The 23,624-nt window shown below is 43.5% G+C and overlaps 1 protein-coding gene across 3 annotated transcripts in view; it reads left to right on the top strand.

The window, feature by feature from the left end:
- Positions 1-23,624, top strand: part of ILRUN (inflammation and lipid regulator with UBA-like and NBR1-like domains) — a 101,522-nt gene that overhangs the window by 23,910 nt on the left and 53,988 nt on the right. For 2 of the 3 annotated variants that reach the window (XM_062185984.1, XM_062185982.1), the window contains exons 2-3: positions 9,185-9,339; positions 19,899-20,096. In XM_062185984.1, the coding sequence (XP_062041968.1) occupies positions 9,185-9,339; positions 19,899-20,096 (353 nt within the window). The remainder of the gene's footprint in view (positions 1-9,184; positions 9,340-19,898; positions 20,097-23,624) is intronic. The other variant, XM_062185983.1, reaches the window with a different exon arrangement.

Below are 23,624 nucleotides of genomic sequence, written 5' to 3'. Positions count from 1 at the left end.
CTCCATCTGGTCATATATGTGGGTAGCAGGGACTCAAGTGCTTAAGCCATCATCTGCCAATAGCATTTAACAGGGAGCTGGATCAGAAGCAGTTTCTGGGACTTAGACTGGCATCCCAAATAGGATGCAGGCATCCCAAGTGGCAGCTTAATCTGCCCCAAGTTTTTTGTTTTTTAAATTGTAAGAAGCCTATAATATTTAGCATCTTAAAGTGTACAGTTCAAGTATTGAATACATTCATATTATCCTGTAACTAGTCTCCAAACTTTTTCAGTTTTGCAACACAAACTATACCTATTACAGTTCTTCCGCATTTCCCATGTAAATGAAATCATACACTATTTGACCTTTGTGACTGAGTTATTTCACTTAGCATAGTGTCCTCAAGGTTCATCCATAATGTAGTGTATGTCAGAATTTTCTTTTTTTCTTTAATCAAAAACATTTATTTATTTATTTATTTATTTATTTGAAAGGTGAAGAGACAGAAAGATATCTTCCATCTGCAGGTTAACTTCCCAAATGGCTGCAATGAGTAGAGATGGGCCAGTCTGAAGCCAGGAGCCAGGGGTTTCTTCCAGGTCTCCCATATGGGTACAGGGGCACTTGGCCATCCTCCACTGCATTTCCCAGGCCATTAGCAAGGAGCTGGATCAGAAGTAAAACAACCAGGACTTCATCTGGTGCCCATATGGGATGCCGGCTTTGCAGGCAAGAGGCTTTACTCCACAACACTGGCCCCCAGAATTTTCTTCCTTTTTAAAGCTGAGTAATACTCCATTTTATGTATTTCACATTTTATCTGTTCATGGACACTTGGGTTACTTCCACTTTTTGGCTACCGTGAGTAATTGCTATCAACATAGGTATTTTCTGTGAGAGCTATTTTGTTTTTTTCTTTTACAAATACTCGGTGGGATTACTGTATAGAAATTCTATATATTTCCCACTCTTTTGCATCTTTTTTTTTTTTTTTTTTAAAGTGGTAGGGAGAGAAGCCATGAGCTCCCACCGCTAGTTCATTCCCCAAGTGCCTGCCTTGGCCAGGTCTGGGCCCTGCTGGAGCCATGAACCCAGAATCAAATCCAGATCTCCTGTGTATGGCAGGGACCCAAGGGTCCACTTGAGTCATCACCTGCTGCCTCCCAGGATGTACATTAGCATAAAGCTGGAATTGATATTGTGCCAGGTGTTGGAACACAGGCAGTCTGATATGGAATGTAGAGGTTCCATTTGGCATCTTTTTTTTTTTTTTTTAAAGATAGGTTTATTTATATGAAAGAGTTAGAGAGGAAGAGAAAGAGATTGATCTTCCATCCACTGGTCACTCCTCAGGTGGCTGCAATGGCCAGGACTGGGCCAGGCTGAAGCCAGGGGCCAGGAGCTTCTTCCAGGTCTCCCATGTGAGTTGAAGGGGCCCAAGAACTTGGGCCATGTTTGCTGCCTTTTCCAGGCCATCAGCAAGAAACTGGATGGGAAGTGGACTGGTCAGGACACGAACCAGTGCCTTTATGGGATGCAGGTGGTGGCTCCACCTGCCGTGCCACAGTGTTGACCCCCAAATTGGCATCTTAATCAGTAGGCCAAAGACCTGTCCCTCTTCTATCTCTTCTAACAACCTTTGCATCAGGCACTTACACTCTTCCTGGAACATACTATACAATTTTGAATTAATTTGTGACTGTTATAAGTAACAAACTCACCTCAAAACAGATAATGCTAAAAATGAGGTTGGTTTATATTACACAGAACACAAAGACCTCAGAAACAACTGGAATCAAGAACTCAGAATACCTTTAGGTTTCTTCCTGTGTATGTTTTTGTCTAGGTATTTGCATTGGAGTCTCTGTCTCTCCCTCTCTCTGCTGAGAACTCTGACTGTCCTGAGCTACCAAATATGTAGTTTATCATAGACCAGTTACCATGAGAGAAACTTTCTTAATTTCTACTCCAAATTAATGGGTATCCCTGCCCCCCGTATCAACTCTGGGATTATCAGTCAAGAGTCCTATGTGCAAGAAGGGGCATTTCCTAAACAAGTAACAAGTGCAGGTGCATCATCTCCCTCCCCAGTTGGGTCTTCCTGGTGTGGGTGCTCATTCCCACCAGCTGAGGATTGTTCTGTGATATTCGTGCTTTCCCTGGTTTGATTCTGATAGACGTTTTTGTGATCCTACAGTCATGATGATACATTTTCTGTTGTGCATTCTCCTGTTCCTCACCATACAATCTCAGTGTGACAAAGCTAAAAGGAAAACATATCAGAGAAGGAGAGAGACTGGGACTGTATCTTAGTCACCAGATATTTATTGGACATCTTCTGTATGTCAAGCGCTGTTCTCAGCCCTAGGAATACAAGTGGGAAGAATGCAGTGCACATGCTATCTTGCAGGGCAGGGCTGGGCCAGCACGTCTCACAGTTCTTCATTAACTCATTTCATTGGCAGAGGACTGAAGATCCGTCCTGGCTGCCCCAGATAGATTGCCCATGTCTGATACCTTTTAGTACCACAGTTCTAAGAGAGGCATAAGAGATGTGGGGGTAGGTTGGAGGATGGCACCTTCCCACTTAGGTGCCACTTTTAGGACCTGAGACTTGACTAGGGGTAAAGTAATTGTAGGCTCCTAATGCTAGAATTCTTTTAAAAGTTTGAACACTACTTGTCCATTTCATATGGAGGCATTCCTTTCAATTTATAACAACTACAGTAATGGGAAGACTTCAAAAGGTGTGTGGAATGTGTACATTATTTTTTTTCTAAAGATTTATTTTATTTATTTGAAAGAGTTACAGAGAGAGGTAGAGCCAGAGAGAGAGGTCATCCATTCTGCTGGTTTACTTCCCCAAATAACCGCAGTGGCCAGAGCTGAGCTAATCAGGAGCCAGGATTTTCCTCTGGGTCTCCCACATAGGTGCAGAGGCCCAGAGAGTTGAGCCATCTTCTGCTGCTTTCCCAGACCATAACAGAGAGCCGGATCGGAAGAGGAGCAGCTGGGACTCGAACCGGTGCCCATATGGGATGCTGGTGCTATAGGCTGGTGTTTTAACCCACTGCACCACATCACAGGCCCAAGTACATTAATTTTTAATTCCATTTTTCCACAAACCTTTTGAAGTCCATAAACCTTTTGAAGTATAATTAGACTTTTTGGTGTCCAGTATTGCTAGAGAATATGGCTAGGTCAAGTCCCTTAGCTCTGCTTATCTTTGCAGCCTGCTGGGCTCTACCTCAGAGCAAGGATGAACAACTCTGGGATTGGAGCATTTTAAAATCTTCTGTGGAGTGGCACTCACAGATTTCCCACTCTCAACTGCAAATTTGACAGATACACAAAGGAGAGAGGTGGCGGTTTTGGAGAAGAAGTGCCTTGAAAAGTGTCTGAAATGAGCTGTTTCTGTTGTGTTTGCCAGGGTTTCACAGTTTCTCAGTGGCTTGAGAATTCAGCTGCTGATACTCTGAAGGATCTAGTTATCTCACCTTCAGAGGTTTCAGGCCTTCTGCACCACCGCACCGGCCCCCATGAGTTAGTTTTTGGGTTTGAGAACAGTGACAATCATCTTTAGCTCAATTTGCATTTCCGGCCTGCACTTAACTTTCTGTTTTAGTGAAATTTTGGTTTTTCCCAGGCCTTAAAATTCATGGTAGTTACAGATATATCTTGTTTGGCCTTGCTTTTTGGTCTTCTGTGTTAGATTCCTGTCAAGTTGAATTTGCAGAGTCATAGTAAGAACATCTGTTGTGCTGAACCTATTCCCAGCCAGGATATGTTTTTGCCATTCAATGATAGGTAAGGCTTTCCTAATTCCTGGTAGGCTCCTGAAGTTTGCAATATCTTTAACACTTAGCAGGTGAGGAAAACTTGTTTCGGTTCAGGATAACTTGCTTAATGCCCTAAGATGATGTTTTTCATGCCTTGCTGAATCTGTTCCTTTTTCTGCTTTCTTGTTTTTTTTATTATTTTTTATGACCTGAAGTCTTCTGCCTTATGTATGTATGTATAGTACAAAAATAGTTTTGTGTTTGTAAGCATATGCGAAGTTAGTTCTATACTTTCAGTAATCCGATTTAACTAGGGAGTTATTACATTCATTTATAAAATTGACAGTGGTAATTAATTTTCTTAAGAAAAATCAGATGTTCAGGGGTCAGCATTGTGATGTAGTGGGTTAAGCTGCCGCCTGTAGCGCTGGCATTCCATATTGGGGTTGGTTTGAGCCTCGGCTGTTCCACTTTGGATTCAGCTCCCTGGTAATGTGCCTGGGAAAACAGCAGAGGATAGCCCAAGTATTTGGACCCCTGTATCCATATGAGAGACCCGGAAAAAGCTCCTGGCTTCAGCTTGGCCCAGTCCTGGCTGTTGCAGCCATTTGGAGAGTGAACCAGCGGATGGAAGACCTCTCTCCTTCTCTCTGTAAATCTGCCTTTCAAATAAATAAAATAAATCTTTTTAAAAAAGAAAGAAAGAAAATAAGATGTTCAGAGTATTTATAGATTGGGGAAATTCTGGTAAGTTAAAAGTTTGAATAGGTGTGATTCTTAAATTCTAATAATTGCCTAACCTGGAGCAATTTATACTACCTGTCATAGCCTCAATGACCTCATCTGTAAAACAACATTGTTGTTTTATCAGGGAACACATGTCAGTGTCATTAAATTCTACTAGGAATCAGGTTAACCTGATTATCAGTGCACTTTCAGTTGTGTGTATGCAGAATTCCTTTTTCTACCCCAAGTAAGAAATACTACCTTGGGTTGAAAGGCCCTAGGAGTTTTGACTGTTTCTGGTTACCTGCAATCTGATAGACTATAACCATTGTGAAGGCAGGGACCATGCCTCCTAGGCTCTTTCTACACAATCCTCAGTCCTAGGCAAAGTGTCTTAACACAGGGATAAATGCTCATTCATTATTGTTGAATGAGTAACTGCTCTTAGGACATTTACACACATTGCCTCAGCAATCTTTGCAGCCAATTTTACAATGAAGTAGGGGTGTCAGCTCAGTGTTGCAGATGAGTGAAACTGACCCAGGGCGGAACTACTTCCATAATGCCCTACAGCCAACGTTAAGAGCTGAGCCCAAAGACAGAAGTTTTAAAAAATATGATAATATGTACATAGCATAAAACTGACCATATTGCACCGGATTCTATCCCGGTTGCCCCTCTTCCAGGCCAGCTCTCTTCTATGGCCCGGGAAGGCAGTGGAGGATGGCCCAAGTCCTTGGGCCCTGCACCCCATGGGAGACCAGGAGAAGCACCTGGCTTCTGGCTTCAGATCAGCACGATGAGCCGGCTGCAGCAGCCATTGGAGGGTGAACCAACGGCAAAAAGGAAGACCTTTCTCTCTCTCTTTCTCTCACTATCCACTCTGCCTGTCCAAAAAAAAAAAAAAACCAAAACAAAACTGACCATATTAACCATTTTAAATGTACAGTTCCCTAACAGTAAGTATAACTCATAGTGTTGTGTAGCCATTACCACCATCCATCTTTGCTTGTGCTTTTTTTCCACTGTTGCCTCTGTTCTTCAGGGTGCTTTCTACCATCTGAAGTTAGATTTAAGTTTTTGAGCAAAAGCACTAAGGAAATTTGTAGGTTCAGAGTTTCAGACTGGATTGAATACTGGGTCACTGTTTTTCCTTTCTTATCATCTCAGCCAACTCTATTTCATGTAGAATTTCTTGTTTGCTAATAATAGCTAAGTATGTTTTGAATGGGAACACGTGCTATCATCCCTCCTTTTCTGATAGCACATTGGGGCTGTTTGGTCTGTTCCTGCTCTTGGTTTGCCCAGAGGGACAGTAATCTAACCGGTCCAGTCTAGGAGGAGCTATGAACCTGCCTGATGGGTTGGAGTACACTGGGCTAAAGTCCACTTTCCACCTGGTGCTTAGGAATGAATTTGCTTTGTCATCCTTCACTGCAGGCTGCTGCCAGCATTCGTTTACCACTTTCAGTTTCGTTTTGGACTTTAAAAATGTTCCTTAAGCTTTCTCTGGCCAGATTACCTTTAGAATACAGGTGCAAGAAAGCAGTCTGTTAACTTTGGCTGTGGGATGAGCTGCTGTCTGTGAAAGGAGCTAAGAGGAAGAGGATGAATCTGCCTATGTGGTATAGCTTGACTTTTCTACTTGCTAATGCTGCTACTGCAGTGGTCTCCGAGTCCTGCTGGTAGAGGCAGATGTTAGGAGTGAAATATGACACAGGCTGGGAATGAGAATTGGCAATTGTCCTGAGTACACAAATAGTCTTTTCCCTCCCAAGCATACTTTACAGCCACGCAGAAAATTTAGCAAGCTACTTGGTGGATATCTGCAGCAGAGAAATTATCTTTATGTAAAGGTGGACAGAATATTTTCTAGAGAACAAATTGCAGGCTGAGCTTATTTTTCTTTTATTCCCAATCCCTAAGTCTAAGATGATCCTAGATAGTATTTTAAGTCTGTTTGTGGATCGTAGGGACAACACTGCCCCAAATTTGATCAGTCACATGTCCTTCAGTTTATATCACAGTCAGCTAGATAGGAAACTGTTGGGACAGCTAAAGTCCAAGCTTTCTTATTGAACAGCCAGTGTAAACAGGTGGAGTTTGGCTGGTGGCCTAGCTCACCTCCATGTAAATTTCACCAAGCACACACATTAACAGACAGGCAGTTGGTCGTGTTGTAATTTCAGTCATTACTGACTAATATGACAGCCCACAATTGCACGAGGCTCCACTTCAGGTATCTGCTCTAAATATAGCCTTCCTCTCCAGCAGCTGCACACCTGGAGGAATAGGCAGGCCCCAGCAGTAACGTGTTTGCTGCTATGGCATGTCTGTTGAACAGTTGGGTACTCTCAAAGCTTGTTTCCTGCTGTGTTTATGCATAATTAGAAACAGCCCACTGGATCCATTGGCATACGGTTGGTTATGTTTAGAAACATGAAGTTTGTGGTATTGTCCACTGTGGGAACCAGAGATGATGTCACTGGTTCGAGTAAGAGAACCATAAGAACCATAAGAGAAACATCAGATGTTATCACCAGCAATTTTTTTGATCTCTTTGATGAACATAGCTTACTTAAAAACCCTTCAGTGGCCTTTAGTTCCTGGCACTGAGGAACCAAGCTGTCAGTCATGTGATTCTGTTCAGTTGGGGATGCTGATTTATGTGCTTGGTGTAGTTCCTTCTGACATGACAAAAGGTGGTTTGTGAGTAATTAAAAAGAACACTACACTTACATAATGGTACTTCCAAAAACCAAACTAGAAATGGCTCTTAAGCATGTAAGAAGATACTCAGCTTTTACTGTAATGGGGAAAGCATTTTGAGGCCTTACTGAGATATAATATATATATATATTTTTTATTTGACAGGTAGTTACAGACAGATAAAAAGGTCTTCCTTCCATTGGTTCACCCCCCAAATGGCCACCATGACTGGCGCTGCACCGATCCGAAGCCAGGAGCCAGGTGCTTCCTCCCAGTCTTCCATGCGGGTACAGGGCCCAAGCATGGGGTCCATCCTCCACTGCCTTCCTGGGCCACAGCAGAGAGCTGGACTGGAAGAGGGGCAGCTGGGACTAAAACCCGGCACCCATATGGGATGCCGGCGCCGCAGACGGAGGATTAACCAAGTGAGCCACGGCGCCGGCCTGGAGATACAATATTTTTAATCAGATTGATAGAAATTCAAAATGTTGGAAAAACACTGTTGGTGACCACTCTTGAACATTTCTGTGAACACGTTGTGTACAACTTTTGATGGAGGCTTGGGTAGAACTGTTAAAACCGTAAACATAGACCCTTTTACCCATCAATATAACTTACAGGAATTTATCCCATGGATACACTTGCTTGCATGTACACAGAACAATGTGCATAAGCTTACTATGGAACAATTAGATGGGAAGCAAATGGAAAAGAAACTAGTTAAAGAGTAATGCATCCAGGGGTCGGCGCCGTGGTGCAGTGGGTTAAAGCCCTGGCCTGAAGTGCCAGCATCCCATATGGCGCGGGTTCTAGTCCCGGCTGCTCCTCTTCTGATCCAGCTCTCTGCTATGGCCTGGGAAAACCGTAGAAGATGGCCCAAGTGCTTGGGCCCTTGCACCCTTGTGGGAGACCCGGAAGAAGCTCCTGGCTCCGGGCCAGTGCAGCTCTAGCCATTGCGGCCAACTGGGGAGTGAACCAACAATCGAAGACCTCTCTCTCTCTCTCTCTCTCTGTAACTCTGACTTTCAAATAAATAAATCAATCTTTCAGAAAGAAAAGACACATTTATGTTGATGTAAAAAATCTTGAAATACATGCATGGTTTATTCACATTATACATTTTCCACGAACTTTTGGAATACCCTTTCTTGTATCATATTTGGTTGTATATGCCTAAGCAAGTTCTAGAAGGATATTTCAGAAAGTCATTTGAATGCTTGTGTGTGTGTGTGTATGTGTATGTGTAGGAAAGATGGGGCACTGGCCCCAAACAATGGTTACTTTTCATTGTATGAAACTTTTGGAACCTTGTGCATGTATTACTTTCTTAGGAAATTAAACAATTAGAATATTTTAAGAATATAGCTTCTTTGAATCCCATAGTTTCAGCTATAGAAGCTCTTTATTCCCTTGACTTCCTTACATTGTTTCTATTGGTACTACTAGTATTGTTTGTTTCTCTGTGGTTATCTTGGGAAGAAAGTGAGACCAAAGTTTGTTGCTCCTCTTCTTTTCCCTATTGTTACCCAACCAGAATCAATGACTTTGAAGTCTTGCATACCAGAAACCTCAGGTTCTGTGACAAATTTTTAAAAAATAGACTTTTTACTTAAATTTTTTTAAAAAAATTACTTATTTGAAAGGCAGAGAGACAGATATCTGCCAGCTTCTGGTTCACTTGTCTATAACAACCAGGACTGGGCCAGACTGAAGCCAGGAACTCAGTCTAGGTCTCCCATGTGGGTGGAAGCAATTAAGTACTCAAATCATCACATGCTGCCTCCCAGGGTCTGCATTAGCAGGAAGCTGCAACGAGGGAGTCAGAGCTGGGACTTGAACCAAGGCACTCTGTTGTAGGATGTGAGCATCCCTATTGCCTCTTAACCATGGTGCCTAGCACCCGCCCCCAGGCTTTTGTTTGTTTGAAAATGGGGATAGTATTCTCTGAACAGTGCTGATGTTTTCCCACCTTCTCTCTTTATTTGTAGGAACCTGCAAGCAGCAATTGGAGCCTATTATGACTTTGAGAGCCCCAATATCAGTGTGCCCTCCATGTCCTTTGTTGAAGATGTCACCATAGGAGAAGGGGAATCAATTCCTCCTGATACTCAGTTTATAAAAACATGGCGGATCCAGAATTCTGGTAAGTGTATAATGGGTAAATCTACCTTGCCCAGTTTCCTGTTTCTTAATAGTTAAAAAAAATAAGAAGGAAGTGCTTTAGGTTACATATGTAATTATGTGACTCTGATCTTTTTCTTACATGTGATATGCAGATTTTCTCTGCAGGTGTGATGACCAAACATCAGAATTACCCCTGCTCTAGAATAGAAAGAATTTAGGTTTCAGGCCTACAAGCATCCTATGGCTTGATGGCATCTAAACATAATCCAGCATTCATTAGATCTGTCTCAACCTGAACAGTTCTACTCCATCACTTTATTTCTGCTCTAATTAATCTTTAGTCATTTCCAGCAGGCTAAAGGTGGTAGATCCTTGAATAGAACTAGATAGTTGGAAGGATCTGTGAGCATATGTTCTTTCAAAAGCTCATTTTTTTGTGATCACAAAGATGATTTTCTCTGAAATTTAGAGATTAGCTATCTGAGATGTTAATACTGCTTTGAAAGAATGAGAAGTATGGGAATTTTTCTCAGAATGGGAAATTTCTGTTTTTTTAAGTAACACTATTGTGATGTACTGCTTCTTTTAAGATACATAAGAAATGAGTTAATGATAGTGTTTTGGAAAATAATATGTAGATATGTAGCTGGTGATTGTTATCAGTTGTTACTTGTTAAATTAATGACTTATTAAAAGTTTGAGTGTTAAAAAAAAAGTTTGAATGGGTGTAGTGTCTCTTATCCCATCCAGTGACAATTTATGCTGAGAGTGCTTTAACTTTTTTAAAAAAATTTATTTTTAAAAATTTTATTTGAAAGGCAGAGTTACAGAGAGAGGATGAGAGACTCAGAGTAAGATCTTCCATCTGCTGGTTCACTTCCCAAAAGGGCCTCAACAGTCAGGCCTGGGCTAGGCTGAAGCCAGGAGCTCAGAGCTTCCTCCTGGTCTTCCATTTGGGTGCAGGGGCCCACGTACCTGCGCTATCCTCTGCTGCTTTCCCAGGCGCATTAGCAGTGAGCTGGATTAGAAGTGGAGCAGCCCGAACTTGAAGGTGGAGACTTAACATGCTACGCCATAACGCTGGCCCTGACTTGACTTTGTTGTTAATGAGGACTTTGAGAGAAATTCTGAGAGATGGAAAATAGGAAAAAAGGAGTCTAGCTAAAATGTGTGTGTGTGTGTGGGGGGGGTATTACCTAGCAAGGAAGTTTTTTTTATAAGGTTTATTTTCATGGCAGAGTCACATAGACAGAAAGAGACATTTGATTTACTGGTTCACTCTTCCAAATAGCCTCAATGGCCTGGACTGGGCAAGGCTGGAGCCAGGAGCCTAAAACTCCATTCAGCTCTCCCATGTGGGTTTCAGGGGTTCAAGGACTTGGATCGTGTTCCTGGGCTTTCCCAGGTGCATTACCAGGGAGCTGGATTGGAAGTGGAACAGCTGGGATTTGAATCTCACTCATGGGATACATGTGGTTGGTGGCTTAACCTGCTGCAGCATGACACCAGTACCAGAAATAGTTAGTTAGTTAGTTAGTTAGTTGTTAGTTAGTTGAAAGACAGAGTTAGGGAGAGACAGAGATCCTCCATCTGCTCGTTCACTCCCGGAATGGCCTCAATAACCAGGTCTCCCACATGAGTGTCATGGACTCAAGCACTCTGGCCATCTTTTACTACCTTCCAGAGAGCTGGATCAGAAGTGGAGCAGCTAGGACTTGAACCTGTGCTTTGACATGGGATGTTGGCATTGCAAGTGATGGCCTAACCTACTGAGCCACAGTGCTGGTCCCCTAGCAAGGAAATTTGATGGAGATGATATAAAACTCTGAGGACTCAAGTTAGTCTAAATAGTGACCTTTTGTTGATTCAATTTCTTTTTCTTTTTCTTTCCTTTTTTTTTTTTTTTCAAGATTTCATTTATTTATTTGAGAGGCAGAGTTCCAGACAGAAAGAGGGAGAGACAGAGAGAAAGGTCTTCCATCTGCTGGTTCACTCCCCAAATGGCTATCACTTCCAGAGCTGGGCTGATGTGGAGCCAGGAGCCTTTTCCAGGTCTCCCACGTGGGTACAGGGGCCCAAGCACTTGAGCCATCTTCTGCTTTCCCAGGCCACTAGCAGAGATTTGGCTTGGAAGAGGAACAGCTAGTATATAAACTAGCACCTATATGGGATGCTGGCGCCACAGGCAGAGGCTTAACCTACTACGCCACAGAGCCGGCCCAACTCAGTTTACTTTTCAATTCTTTATAAATCAGTTCTTTTTTTTTTTTTCTTCAAAGATGTTATTTATTTTATTTGAGAGTTAGAGGTACAGATAGTGAGAGGGAGAGACAGAGAAAGGTCTTCCTTCCATTGTTCCCTCCCCAAATGGTTGCAATGGCCGGAGCTGTGCCGATCTGAAGCCAGGAGCCAGGCGTTTCTTCCAGGTCTCCCATGTGGATGCAGGGGCCCAAGGACTTGGGCCATCTTCTGCTTTCCCAGGCCACAGCAGAGAGCTGGACTGGAAGTGGAGCAGCCAGGACTAGAACTGGTGCCCACATGGGATGCCGGCGCCGCAGGTGGAGGATTAACCTACTGTGCCATGGTGTCAGCCCTTATAAATCACTTCTTTATGATGGGGAAAGACTGCTTAAACTAGCCTCTTTTTTTTTTTTTTAAGGATTTATTTATTTTGATAGTCAGTTACAGAGGGAGGGAGAGGGCGAGAGAGATATTTCATCTGCTGGTTCACTCTCCAGATGGCCACAACTGAGCCAGGCCGAAGCAGGAGCCAGGAGCTTCATCTAGGTCTCACGTGTGGGTGTCAGAGACCCAGATACTGTGCCATTCTTCACCGCTTTTTCCCTGGCCATTAGCAGGGAGGTTTATCAGAAGTAGAGCAGCCAGGACATGAACTAGTGTCCATAAGAGATGTCAGTGTCGCAGGCAGCAGCTTTACCCACCATGCCACAATGCCCGCCCCTAAACTAGCCTTTCAGAAAAGAATTAATGTACCACATTTAATTGTTAGCCTTCGTTTTTCTGCTTTAAGTAAAACTCTCCTTTGGAGGAGAGTTCAGAGTGTTGCTGACTACATTTGGACTGACCCATTGTGGAGGATGACTCAGGATAATTGTGGCTTTGTAAAATTTTCAAGTCCTTCTCCCTGTTGGTTATGGCAGTGGGGCAGTGTTAGTTCAGGAGGTACATGGTAGAAGGAAAATAGCCTGTTGTTTGTTTTTCTTTAAATTTCTTTCTATTCAGCATTGGTTTATCTTTGGTTTCTCTCTCCCCTTTCTTAATTTCACTTGTTTTAAATATCATACCTGTTTCTTCAGTTTAACTTTATTCATGTTTTTTCTCTAAATTACCTATAAAAAATACTTTTGTGAAACCTGAGCATGAAAAATGTTTAATGCAGATAGAATGTGTTTGGAAAGAAAGATGTTAAAAAGTTTTAATTGTTTTGAAGTTAAGCCAATACCTTGTTTATGTACAGTGAAAACACTGGAAATGGTCTGGCTTTCCATGAGTTCTTTAGTTGTCAGAGTAGTTTTTAAAATACTGTTGTTGCAGAATAACCATTTTATATTTCAAAAGCCTCTTGGTATTTCTGCTCACTTTCTAGACAGTTCCTTGTGCCGGTGAGGGGCAGATTAGGAGAGGTTGATCTATAATGGTTGGAACGTCTAGCAGAACTATAAGAGCCTGCCTCTTACTTTGACTTGGAAAAATCTCTGTTGGTGGACCTCAGTGCTTTATCTTCCTGCTTCTGCTTTGTAATTTCATTTCAGAACAGCTTGAGTCTGCAGCCTTTCTTCCTGTAAAGGACATTCCTTGTGTTAGAATATCCTTTGAAAGGTTGGGCATAGCTGCTGGAGATTTTATCTTTCAAGGTACTTTACATAAATAGGTTTTTAATTATTCTGGAAATTGTTCAACGAGTTGTAAAGTAGTTTTATATCTCTAAAGCAAATGTTCTCCATTTGGTTGAGGAGACACCTCCGATAACCAAGTAATGGGTGTGTTACTAGAGCGAGGCCTCTGATAACTGAGTAATGGGTGTTATTCGAGCGAGGGAGAACATGCACGTGCACTGGTTCTTTGACATCATCCCAATCTGGCCCAAGTCCTTTCTGGAAATGGAGTTGTCACACAGAAGTAGGGCAGGCTCAGCTGTTTCTCCTCTGACTTACTCTCATTCATAACCTCCCCTAAGAGGTAAGTGCTTGCTGAAAGTTACAGAAATAACGATTTTTAGGACACCTCTCTGCTGTCATGTTTTAGACATCCACATATATACCAGGTGAGGTTGTAGAAACTATGTAATTGTCCCAACAGCTTTCTTGCAGAAGGTAAATATCTCACATTGGTTAAAAGTAAACTCTTAATATTTAAAGAATTCTTAGTTTCAGACAGAACCAGAATTGAGACATTTAATAACATAGATGCAAACTCCAGAATCCAAACTTTTGTTGCTCTAGATATTGGAAACATGGGAAACCTGAGCAGTAAACCTTATGGTTGGAAATGAAAGTGTAAATTTGACACTCTCCTTCTTAAAATGTCACTGCATAGAATCCTGTTTATCCACACTTATGGCTTCCCTGTTGTGCCAGTGCCATGTTTTGTTGTCCAACTGTAGCCAAAGTTAAGCTGAGCATGTTACCACAACCTTACTATTTCTCCTCCTCTGATGAGACAGTTGTTACTGTCATATGAGAGAGTAGTTTGGGTGCATTGATCCAGTCATCTTTATTTTTCACAGTACACAGAGTAAATAAAAATGGGATTGGAAAAAGATTTTAAGAACAACTGCTTCCCCCTGTTTTTCTTTTAGCTCATTAAAATTTTCTCTTCAGGTATAATTTTATTCATTCAACACATTTGAGTATGTTTCAGTCATTTTATGAGGTATAGGGGAGAAATAGTAACAAGATCATGAAGGTCTCTGCTGTCGTGGAGCTTAATTTGGAAGGTAGTCTCTGTACTCACAGGGGTTAAAAAGATGATCCTAATCAAGATTTGCCTTTTGCATTGCTATTTTTTTAAAGATTTATTTATTTATTTGAAAGATTTACACAAAGAAGGAGAGGCAGAGAGAGAGAGAGGTCTTCCAACCACTGGTTCACTCCCCAATTGGCCACAACGCTGATCCGAAGCCAGGAGCCAGGAGCTTCCTCTGGGTCTCCCACGCAAGTACAGGGGCCCAAGAACTTGGGCCATCTTCTACTGCTCTCCCAGACCATAGCAGAGAGCAGAGAGCTGGATCAGAAATGGAGCAGCTGGGACTCGAACTGGTGCCCATATGGGATGCTGGCACTGCAGGCGGCAGCTTTACCTGCTATGCCACAGCGCCAGCCTCTGCATTGCTATTTTGATGTCCCTTACTGTCTCCAAACTGTTAAAGTTGAATTATTTTATTCTTTTAATTTTCTAGAAAACATTTACTTATTTACTTTGAAAGAGTTAATGGGGCTGGAGGGGAGATATTTCATTTGCTGGTTCACTCCACAGATGGCCACACCAGCCAGTGCTGTGCCAGGGCAAAGCCAGGAGCTTCTTCCAGGTCTCTCAATAGGTGGCAGGGGCCCAAACACTTGGACCATCTTCTACTGCTTCTTCCCAGAGCATTATCAGGGAGCTGGATCAGAAGTGAAGCAGTTGGGACTCAAACTAGCACCTATATGGGATGTAAGTTTCACAGACAGCTTTAACTCAGTGTGCCACAGTATTGGCCTCTCTTTTACATTTTGATTAACATGAAATACTTGAATTTTTTTAAAAAATATTAATTTATTCGAAAGTTAGAGTTACAGAAAAACAGAGAAAGAGAGAGATCTTCCATCCGCTGGTTTACTCCCAAAATGGCTACAAGGTCCAGAGCTGGGCTGATCCTAAGCCAGAAGCCAGGAGCTGGGAGCCAGGGACCAAGAGCTTCTTCCAGGTCTTCCTTATGGATGTGGATGCAGGAGCCCAAGGACTTGGGTCATCCTCTGTTGCTCTCCCAGGCACAATAGCAGAGAGCTGGATCAGAAGTGGAACAGCCAGGACTCAAAACAGCATGCATGTGTTTTATTAATTTATTTGCATTTTGTTTGAAAGAGAGGGATGGAGGGAGGGAAATCTTTCATTTCACTGGTTCACTCCCTAAATGCCCACAATAGCCAGGGCTGGGCTAGACCAAAACTAGGAGCCCAGAACTCTCTCTGGGTCTCTCATGTGTGTGGCAGGAACCCCAAGTACTTGAGCTATCACTTGCTGCCTCCTAAGATGTGCAAGAGCAGGAAGCTGTACTAGAAGTGTAGGAGCCAGAACTCAAATCAGGCACTTTAATATGGGATGTTGGTATTCCAATCAGTGCCACACCACCACCTCCCCATATTTGACCTTTTTTTTTTTTTTTAATTTATTTATTTGAAAGAGTTAACACAGAGAGAGAAAAAGGTCTTCCATCTGCTGGTTCACTCCCTGGATGGCCGCAGCAGCCAGAGCTGTGCCGATCTGGAGCCAGGAGCCGGGAGCCAGGAGCTTCTTCCGGGTCTCTCACATGGGTACAGGGGCCCAAGGACTTGGGCCATCTTCTACTGCTTTCCCAGGCCATAGCAGAAAGCTAGATCAGAAATGGAACAGCCAGGACTCAAACCGGCTCCCATATGGGATGCCAGCGCATTAACCCACTGTGCAACAGCGCCAGCCCCCATATTTGACCTTTATAATGCTTTCTCTCATCTCAAAATTGCCACCATAGATTTTTTTCTTCTTCTTTTTTTTAAACATCTATTTATTTATTTGAAAAAGAGAGAGGGAAAGATGGTGAGAGAGAGATCATCCATCTGTTGGTTCACTCCCAAAATGAATGCTTCTGCTAGGTCTTGGCTAAGCTAAAGTCAGGAGCCAGGATCTTCATCTGGGTCTCTCATTTGGGTGCACGGGCCCAAGCACCTGACCCATCCTCTATTGCTTTCCCAGATGCATTAGTAGAGACATGGATTAGAAGTGGAGCAGCAAGAACTTGACCTGGTGCCCATGTGGGATGCTGGTGTCACAGGCGGCTACCCCATGATGCCAGACCCCACAATAGGTTTTTAAAAATTCCATAGTAGGCCAGTGCCGTGGCTCACTTGGTTAATCCTCCACCTGCAATACCGGCATCCCATATGGGCGCTGGGTTCTAGTCCTGGTTGTTTCTCTTCCAGTCCAGCTCTCTGCTGTGGCCCGGGAGGGCAGTGGAGGATGGCCCAAGTGCTTGTGCCCCTGCACCACATGGGAGACCAGGAGGAACCACTTTGCTCCTGGCTTTGGATCGGCGCAGTGCTGCGTAGCAGCCGTTAGGGGAGTGAACCAACAGAAGGAAGACCTTTCTCTCTGTCTCTCCTTCTTACTGTCTATAACTCTACCTGTCAAATAAAAAAAAATTCCATAGTAAAAAACTAAATGAATTCTTTTTTTTCTTTTTGAGATTTATTTATTTGAAAGAGTTACGGGGCATTGAGGGAGAGATATCTTCCATCTGCCGTTTTACTCCCTAAATGGCCTCAACAGCCAGAGCTGAGCCAATCCAAAGCCAGGAGCCAGGAGTTTCTTCCAGGTCTCCCATGTGGGTGCAGGGGCCCAAGAACATGGGCCATCCTCTTCTGCTTTCCCAGTCACATTAGCAGGGAGCCGGATTGGAAGTGGAGCAGCTGGGTTGCAAACTGGTGCCCATATGAGATGCTGGTGCTGCAGGCAGAGACTTTAACTCACTGCGCCACAGTGCCGGCCCTCAACGAATTCTTCTAAGATAACGGGAGACTCATCATCTTAGTCATATCCTAATTGTGATACCTGGAAAGTAAAAAAAACAGGTTAGTCTTCATGGATATGGATAGATCAATCCTCCATTAAGACAGTTTGTAGCTGAGTCTTATTTGAAGCCCTGTTGTATTATACTTCTCAAATCTACATTTCAGTTTTGCTTAGATAAGTGGTACAAGCAGGTCACCATTGTTTCCCTTTCTTTTGTATTAATCATATAGTATCCTTAGTCTTTTCAGTCAGCTGACCTATTAGTGTGACTGTAGGAAAGTATATAACACACACACACACAGAGAGATTTATTTTTATTTATTCGAAAGGGAAAGTTAAATCTAGAATGAGAAGGAGAGAGAGAGATCTTCCATCTGCTGGTTCACCCCCCAAATGGCTGCATTGGCCAGCACTGGGGCAGGCTGATGCAAGGAGTCAGGAGCTTCATCTGGGTCTCCCATGTGGGTGCAGAGGCCCAAGGACTTGGGCCATCCTTCGCTGCTTTCCCAGGCATATTAGCCCAGAGCTAGATTGGAAGTGGAGCAGCTAGGACTTGAACCCATGCCTATATGAGATTCCAGTATTGCAGATAGTGGCTTAACCTGATAAGCCATAAAGCCAGCCCCTGTAAGAAGTGTATACATCCTTGATAATTCAAAAGGCAGATAGATAGATAGATAATTGGCTTTTTACTTCACAGTACATTAACAATTTAGGGTTGATGGTAGACAGCTGTCACTTTTTTTTTTTTTTTTTTCTTTATGAGGCTCTTCACACACCACATTGGTATCTGGAATTCTAAGAGCAAGAGCTTATCCAAATCACTTATTGTTGATGTTTTGCCAACTCAGTTTCCCTGGAATATAGTAGTGCTCCCTCTTGTGCACAACCAAGACATTTCAGCTACTTGAGTTTGTCCAGGACAGCTTAGTGTTTCTCACTCCATCAGCTTTGGTTTGCTTTGCTTTCTTTGAAGTTTGAAAACAGACACATTCTTGGGTTTTTGTATTGGCAGACATTGTCTTGTTATGGATTTGTGTATCTGTGTATGTGTTTTAAGGAATAATTGTTGACTATAGTCCTGTAATAGTAGCTTAAATTTTCTCTTGGCTCTTGGTCTTTAAAGAGACCAGTATTTCTAAGGTTTTTGTTAGTTACTGTTTTTCTTGATCTGAGATAAATATGCTTTTGCCAGACCACGGGTCCCAGAAGTGAACAACAGAGTATGCATGTATTGCCAGCGAATCATCCACAACCTTTCTAAAGTGTTTATGTAAGAGTACTTTTTGCCTGCAGGTTTTTAAAAAGAGGATATGCCAAGACATAGTGGCCTCTGCTTTAGCTTTTACCTCATAAGACTGTAGGGCCACAAAGACTGCTGTTTATAATAGATCTTGGCAGGGGAATTCTGGTTGATTTTTCTACCCTGGTTCCTTTCCTATAGAGAGCTATCAGGTGTACTGAAACCAGTGTGCCACTTTAAGAGCAAAGAACTGAGGTATCCTGGAATACTGGTAGGAGATAAATTATGAGAACCCTCTTTCTGCTGCCATGTCTAGGTTTTCACATTGTTTCTGGCTTTCTGTACTGCTTAACTAGTCAGAACCAGTCAATACAGATTCCTCATTTGTGTTAGCTAACATGAAAATAGGCACCTACCAAATAAAATGTTTGACACTTCAAAAGAAGAACAACAATGCCTTTAAAATGCCTTTAAAAAAAAAAAAATGATGTACTTTAAAGATTTATTTATTTATTTGAAAGGCAGAGCTACAGAGAGGCAGAGAGAGAGAAGTTGGTCTTCCATCTGCTGGTTCAGTCCCCAGATGGCCGCAATGACCAGAGCTGAGCTGATCCAAAGCCAGGATCTTCTTCCGGGTCTCCCACATGGGTGTGGGAGTCCATGAATTTTGAACCATCCTGTACTGCTTTCTCAGGCCACAGCAGGGAGCTGGATTGGAAGTGGAGCAGCCGAGACTCGACCCGGTACCCATATGGGATACCTGCACTGCAGGCTGCAGCTCTACTTGCTATGCCACAGTGCCAGCCCCCCAAAGCCTTTTGTATTGCTAGTCTCATCTTTTACACAAGCACCAGTAGCTGGTGCCATTCTCCTGGGACCACAAGTCACTGATGTGCTTATAGAGAGGACCACTCCATTGTTTGTAGTTTCCCCACCACTGTTTGAACTTGAGATCTGAACTTTATTCCTCTATATTATGTTTGCAGAGTCTTTTGAGAGTGGGTATTTTAGAGTTGAGGACACCAGAAGAAAAGTCACACATCAGGCAAACAACAGTTTTAAATTGAGAATAATGTCTTAGAATTTACCCCTTTTATGTTTCATCTTCTTCAAACTGAGAACAGTCCAACATACTTTACTTTGAATGTCAGCTTAAAAAGTTGTAGTGAAAGTGGACATGTGTTACCTTTGAGTAGAGAGAACAGTCCCCGGAACTGTGAGTCTGTATTTCGTCCCCATGCCTCTTCATGGACATCATTCTTAGGTCCTGCAGCATCAATGGGATGGATGGCTGTTCCTGAGGTCGCTGGAAACACACATCTTCTTGAGGAACTGCCTCGCTTTTGTTATGTGTTCATTCTCACAGGGTAGATTGTTAGTCAGAGGTTGTTGATTCAGATAATTGCTTCTTATCAGTTGTATGAGACATTGGGTAGCCCAAGAATTATCTGGGTAGCTTTACATGTATGTGAGACAGAGAAAGAGGCCTCCTCTACAGTTTCATAATAAACTTCACTCAGCATAGGACCACTGATTGCCTAACATTTTTTTCTTTTGCTTGAACTCAGGGGCAGAGGCCTGGCCTCCAGGGGTTTGTCTTAAGTATGTCGGGGGAGACCAGTTTGGACATGTGAACATGGTGATGGTGAGATCGCTAGAGCCCCAAGAGATTGCAGATGTCAGCGTCCAGATGTGCAGCCCCAGCAGAGCAGGAATGTATCAGGGACAGTGGCGGATGTGCACTGCTACAGGACTCTACTATGGAGGTGAGTATGTCCTTGTGCAGCCCAGGGTGAAGGAATTCAGGTAACATCTTACAGCATTCCCAGTGTTGCTCACAGAGTTTGTCGAATTGTGTAACAGGGTGTGACCTCTTTTAAACAGTTGCCCCATGCAGGTAAATGATTTGATTCTAATGACTAATTGATTCAGTCTAGTGTTCTTCCTTTTATCTCAGGAATTTAATGAAGAATTAATTTATTTTGCATTATAAACAATGATCTAATAGTGCTGCTGGTTTGTTGTGTGTGTGTGTTTTAAGATTGATTGATTGATTTGAAATTTAGAGTTACATAGAGAGATCTTCTATCCACTGGTTCACTCCCCAAATGGCTACAACAGCTGGGTCCGGGCCAGACCGAAGCTAGGAGCTTCTTCTGAGTCTCTCATGTAGGTGCAGGGGCCCAAGAGTTTGGGCCATCTGCTACTGCTTTCCCAGGCTCATTAGCAAGGATTTATATCAGAAGTGGAACAGCTGGGACCTGAACCAGCACCCATATGGGATGCTAGCGCTGCAAATGGCAGATTAACCAGCTACGCCATAGTTCTGACCTCTGCTTTTTTTTTTTTTTTAAAGAGTTGTTTATTTATTTGAAAGTCAGAGTTACACACAGAGAGAAATAGAGGCAGAGAGAGTGAGAAAGGTATGTCTTCCATCCGCTGGTTCACTCCCCAAATAGCAGCAATGGCTGGAGCTGCACCAGTCGAAAGCCAGGAGCCAGTAGCTTCTTCCGGGTCTCCCAGGCAGGTGCAGGGGCCCAAGCGCTTGAGCCATCTTCTGTTCTCCCAGGCCATAGCAGAGAGTTGGATCAGATGTGGAGCAGCCGAGACTCGAACTGACACCCATATGGGATTTGACAGGTGCTTTAAGAATATTAAAAGCAGCCCTCAGGCTGGCACCATGGCTCACTTGGTTAGTCCTCCGCCTGCAGTGCTAGCATCCCATATGGGTGCTGGGTTCTAGTTCCAGCTGCACCTCTTCCAGTGCAGTTCTCTGCTGTGGCCCAGGAGGGTAGTGGAGGATGGCCCAAGTGCTTGGGCCCCTGCACCCTCATGGGAGACCAGGAGGAAGCACCTGGCTCCTGGCTTTGGATCGGCACAGCGCGCCGGCCGCGGCCATTTGGGGGGGTGAACCAACGGAAGGAAGACCTTTCTCTCTGTCTCTCTCTAACTGTCTAACTCTATCTGTCTGTCAAAAAAAAAAAAAAAAAAAAAAAGGCAGCCCTCATTCTCGGAGTCTGTAGACACAAGTCATAAAGCAGAAAATGCACAGGATGTGTATATGCCTTCTTGCTTCACTGTCACACTGCTAAGGTCTCATTCTTTCCCTTTGTTGCCAAGCTTTTTATTTATTTGAGAGACAGAGAAGGAGACATGTATATCTGGAAACAGAGAGAAAGAAAGGACAAAATGAACACTGCCATCCCTTGCTCACTCCTCAAATGCTTATAACTGCTGAGACAGGCTTGAGCTGAAGCTGGGGTCTGGGAACTCAATCCAGGACTACCACGAGGGTGGCAGAAACCCCATTTCTTGGGACATCACCACTGTTTCCCAGGTTCTGCACAGCAGGAGGGTGGAGTCAGGAACTAGACTCAGGCATGGAACCAAGGTGCTGTGATGCGGGACTCAGCTGTCCTCAGCCTAAGCTAGGCCAAATGCCCACCCCTTATAAGTTACCCTCCCTCTCTCCTTTCCCCCCTTCCCTCCCTTCCTTTGTGAAAAATAGTCTGACTTGCTTTTGGGGGTGAAGAGGCTTCGGAGCTCTTGGCGGGGAAGGTAAGCTTCCTCTTTACTATCATGGGCTTCTGACTGCACACGATGGCACTGTCTCTGGGGGTGGCAGCCATGGGCACATCAGCACAATATCCGCTCTTGTGAATCGTGTGCCTTATGCTGCGGAGAGCGGGCCCATGCTTCTTGTTGCTGTTGATCCATAGGTAGGAGGTAGCTGGCTTTTGCTGACTGGATGTCCACTTCATGACTACCACAGTACCCTTGCTATCAGCTACCAGCTCCACAACCATAGTCTTGTGATGATTCAGCATGTTGTAGAGGAAAGAATTGTGGGCCTTCGGGTTGCTGGGTTCAGTGTTGTGTATCTGCTTGAACCTCTTGATAGGAATCTGGAGCAGTTGGGCATGACCACCTGTTGCAGATGCATGGACACGGTGGAACCTCTTCTCAATGCATTGGCCAGAAACAGTGGCCAAGCTTTACAGTGATCTGTACTTACTCTTTTTTACATTTTTTGTTCACTTTTCAGCTAAGTCTGTCCTTTACTCATGCCCCATTCCAGTGAATGTTTATCAGATCTAGTAGCCTCTCTACAGTTTTCATACTAGCCAACATTCTGATTATGGTTTGCAGCATACCAGTATTTTTTGGAATGTTTCCTTCGTAAATTCAGATGTCACCTCTCTTGTATCTCTTCCTCCTTGCTGAATGTTCTTTCTCTGTTTCCAGTTTCATCTTTGCCCTGGGATTGCTAGATTCTGAACTGGGCCCCGTTCATGCTGGACAATTTCATCTCATCCACATGGCTTCGGTTGTTACCAGTACACCATACATAGTGATGCTCAAGTTCCTGTCTATCCTCATGAGCAGAACACCTAGTGTTCTGTAGATTTCTGAATTGTAACATCTCCCAAACAAAACTTCCATCTCTTCCCTACTAGATATTAAGTCAGAAATCTAAGTCATCCTTTGTCTTTTCCATTTCCTTAATAACAAACCAATTCCAGTTGGTTCTACTCTATCCCATGCCCTGGAGAACCAAAGAGAAATGAACAGTAAATAATCCTTGCCCATAGGTGGCTCTTTTATTAATTAATTAATTTAAGATTTATTGATTTGAAAGTCAAAGCTACAAAGAGGGTGAAAGAGAGAGAGAGAGAGATCATCCATCTGCTGGTTCACTCCCAAGATGGCTGCAACATCCAGGGCTGGGCTAAGCTAAAACCATTAGCCAGGAGCTTCTTCCAGGTCTCTCAGGTGGGTGACTGGAGCCCAAACACTTGGGCCATCTTTCGCTGCTTTTCCCAGGCCATTAGTAGGGAGCTGGATTGGAAGTAGAGCAGCCAGGACTTGAATCAGCACCCACATGGGAGGCCAGTATGTGGGCTTTACCTGCTAGGTCACAAAGCCTGATTGATTTATACATAAAATTTATATGGCTTAAATTTTATAAGGTTATTAATTGATTTGAAAGGCAGAGTTACAGAGAGGGATTGGGGAGAGAGATCTTTTATCCTCTGGTTCACTTCCCAAATGGCCACAACAGCCAGGGCTGAGCCAGACTGCAGCCAGAAGCTTCTTCCGGGTCTCTCACATGGGTGCAGGGGCCCAAGCACATCTTCTGCTACTTGTCCTGGTTCATTAGCAGAGAGCTGGATTGGAAGTGGAGCAGCCAGGACTCAAACCAGCACCTGTAAAAGGTGTCAGCGGTCACAGAGGGTGTTTTTACCTGCTGTGCCACAGTGTCGGCCCCAGCTCATGGCTCTTAACTGGATGTG

Source organism: Lepus europaeus, chromosome 3 (genome assembly GCF_033115175.1).
Source record: "Lepus europaeus isolate LE1 chromosome 3, mLepTim1.pri, whole genome shotgun sequence".
Classification (NCBI taxonomy): Eukaryota; Metazoa; Chordata; class Mammalia; order Lagomorpha; family Leporidae; genus Lepus; species Lepus europaeus.
Note: the sequence above shows the minus strand (reverse complement) of the source record. Positions and strands in the feature narration are given on the sequence as shown.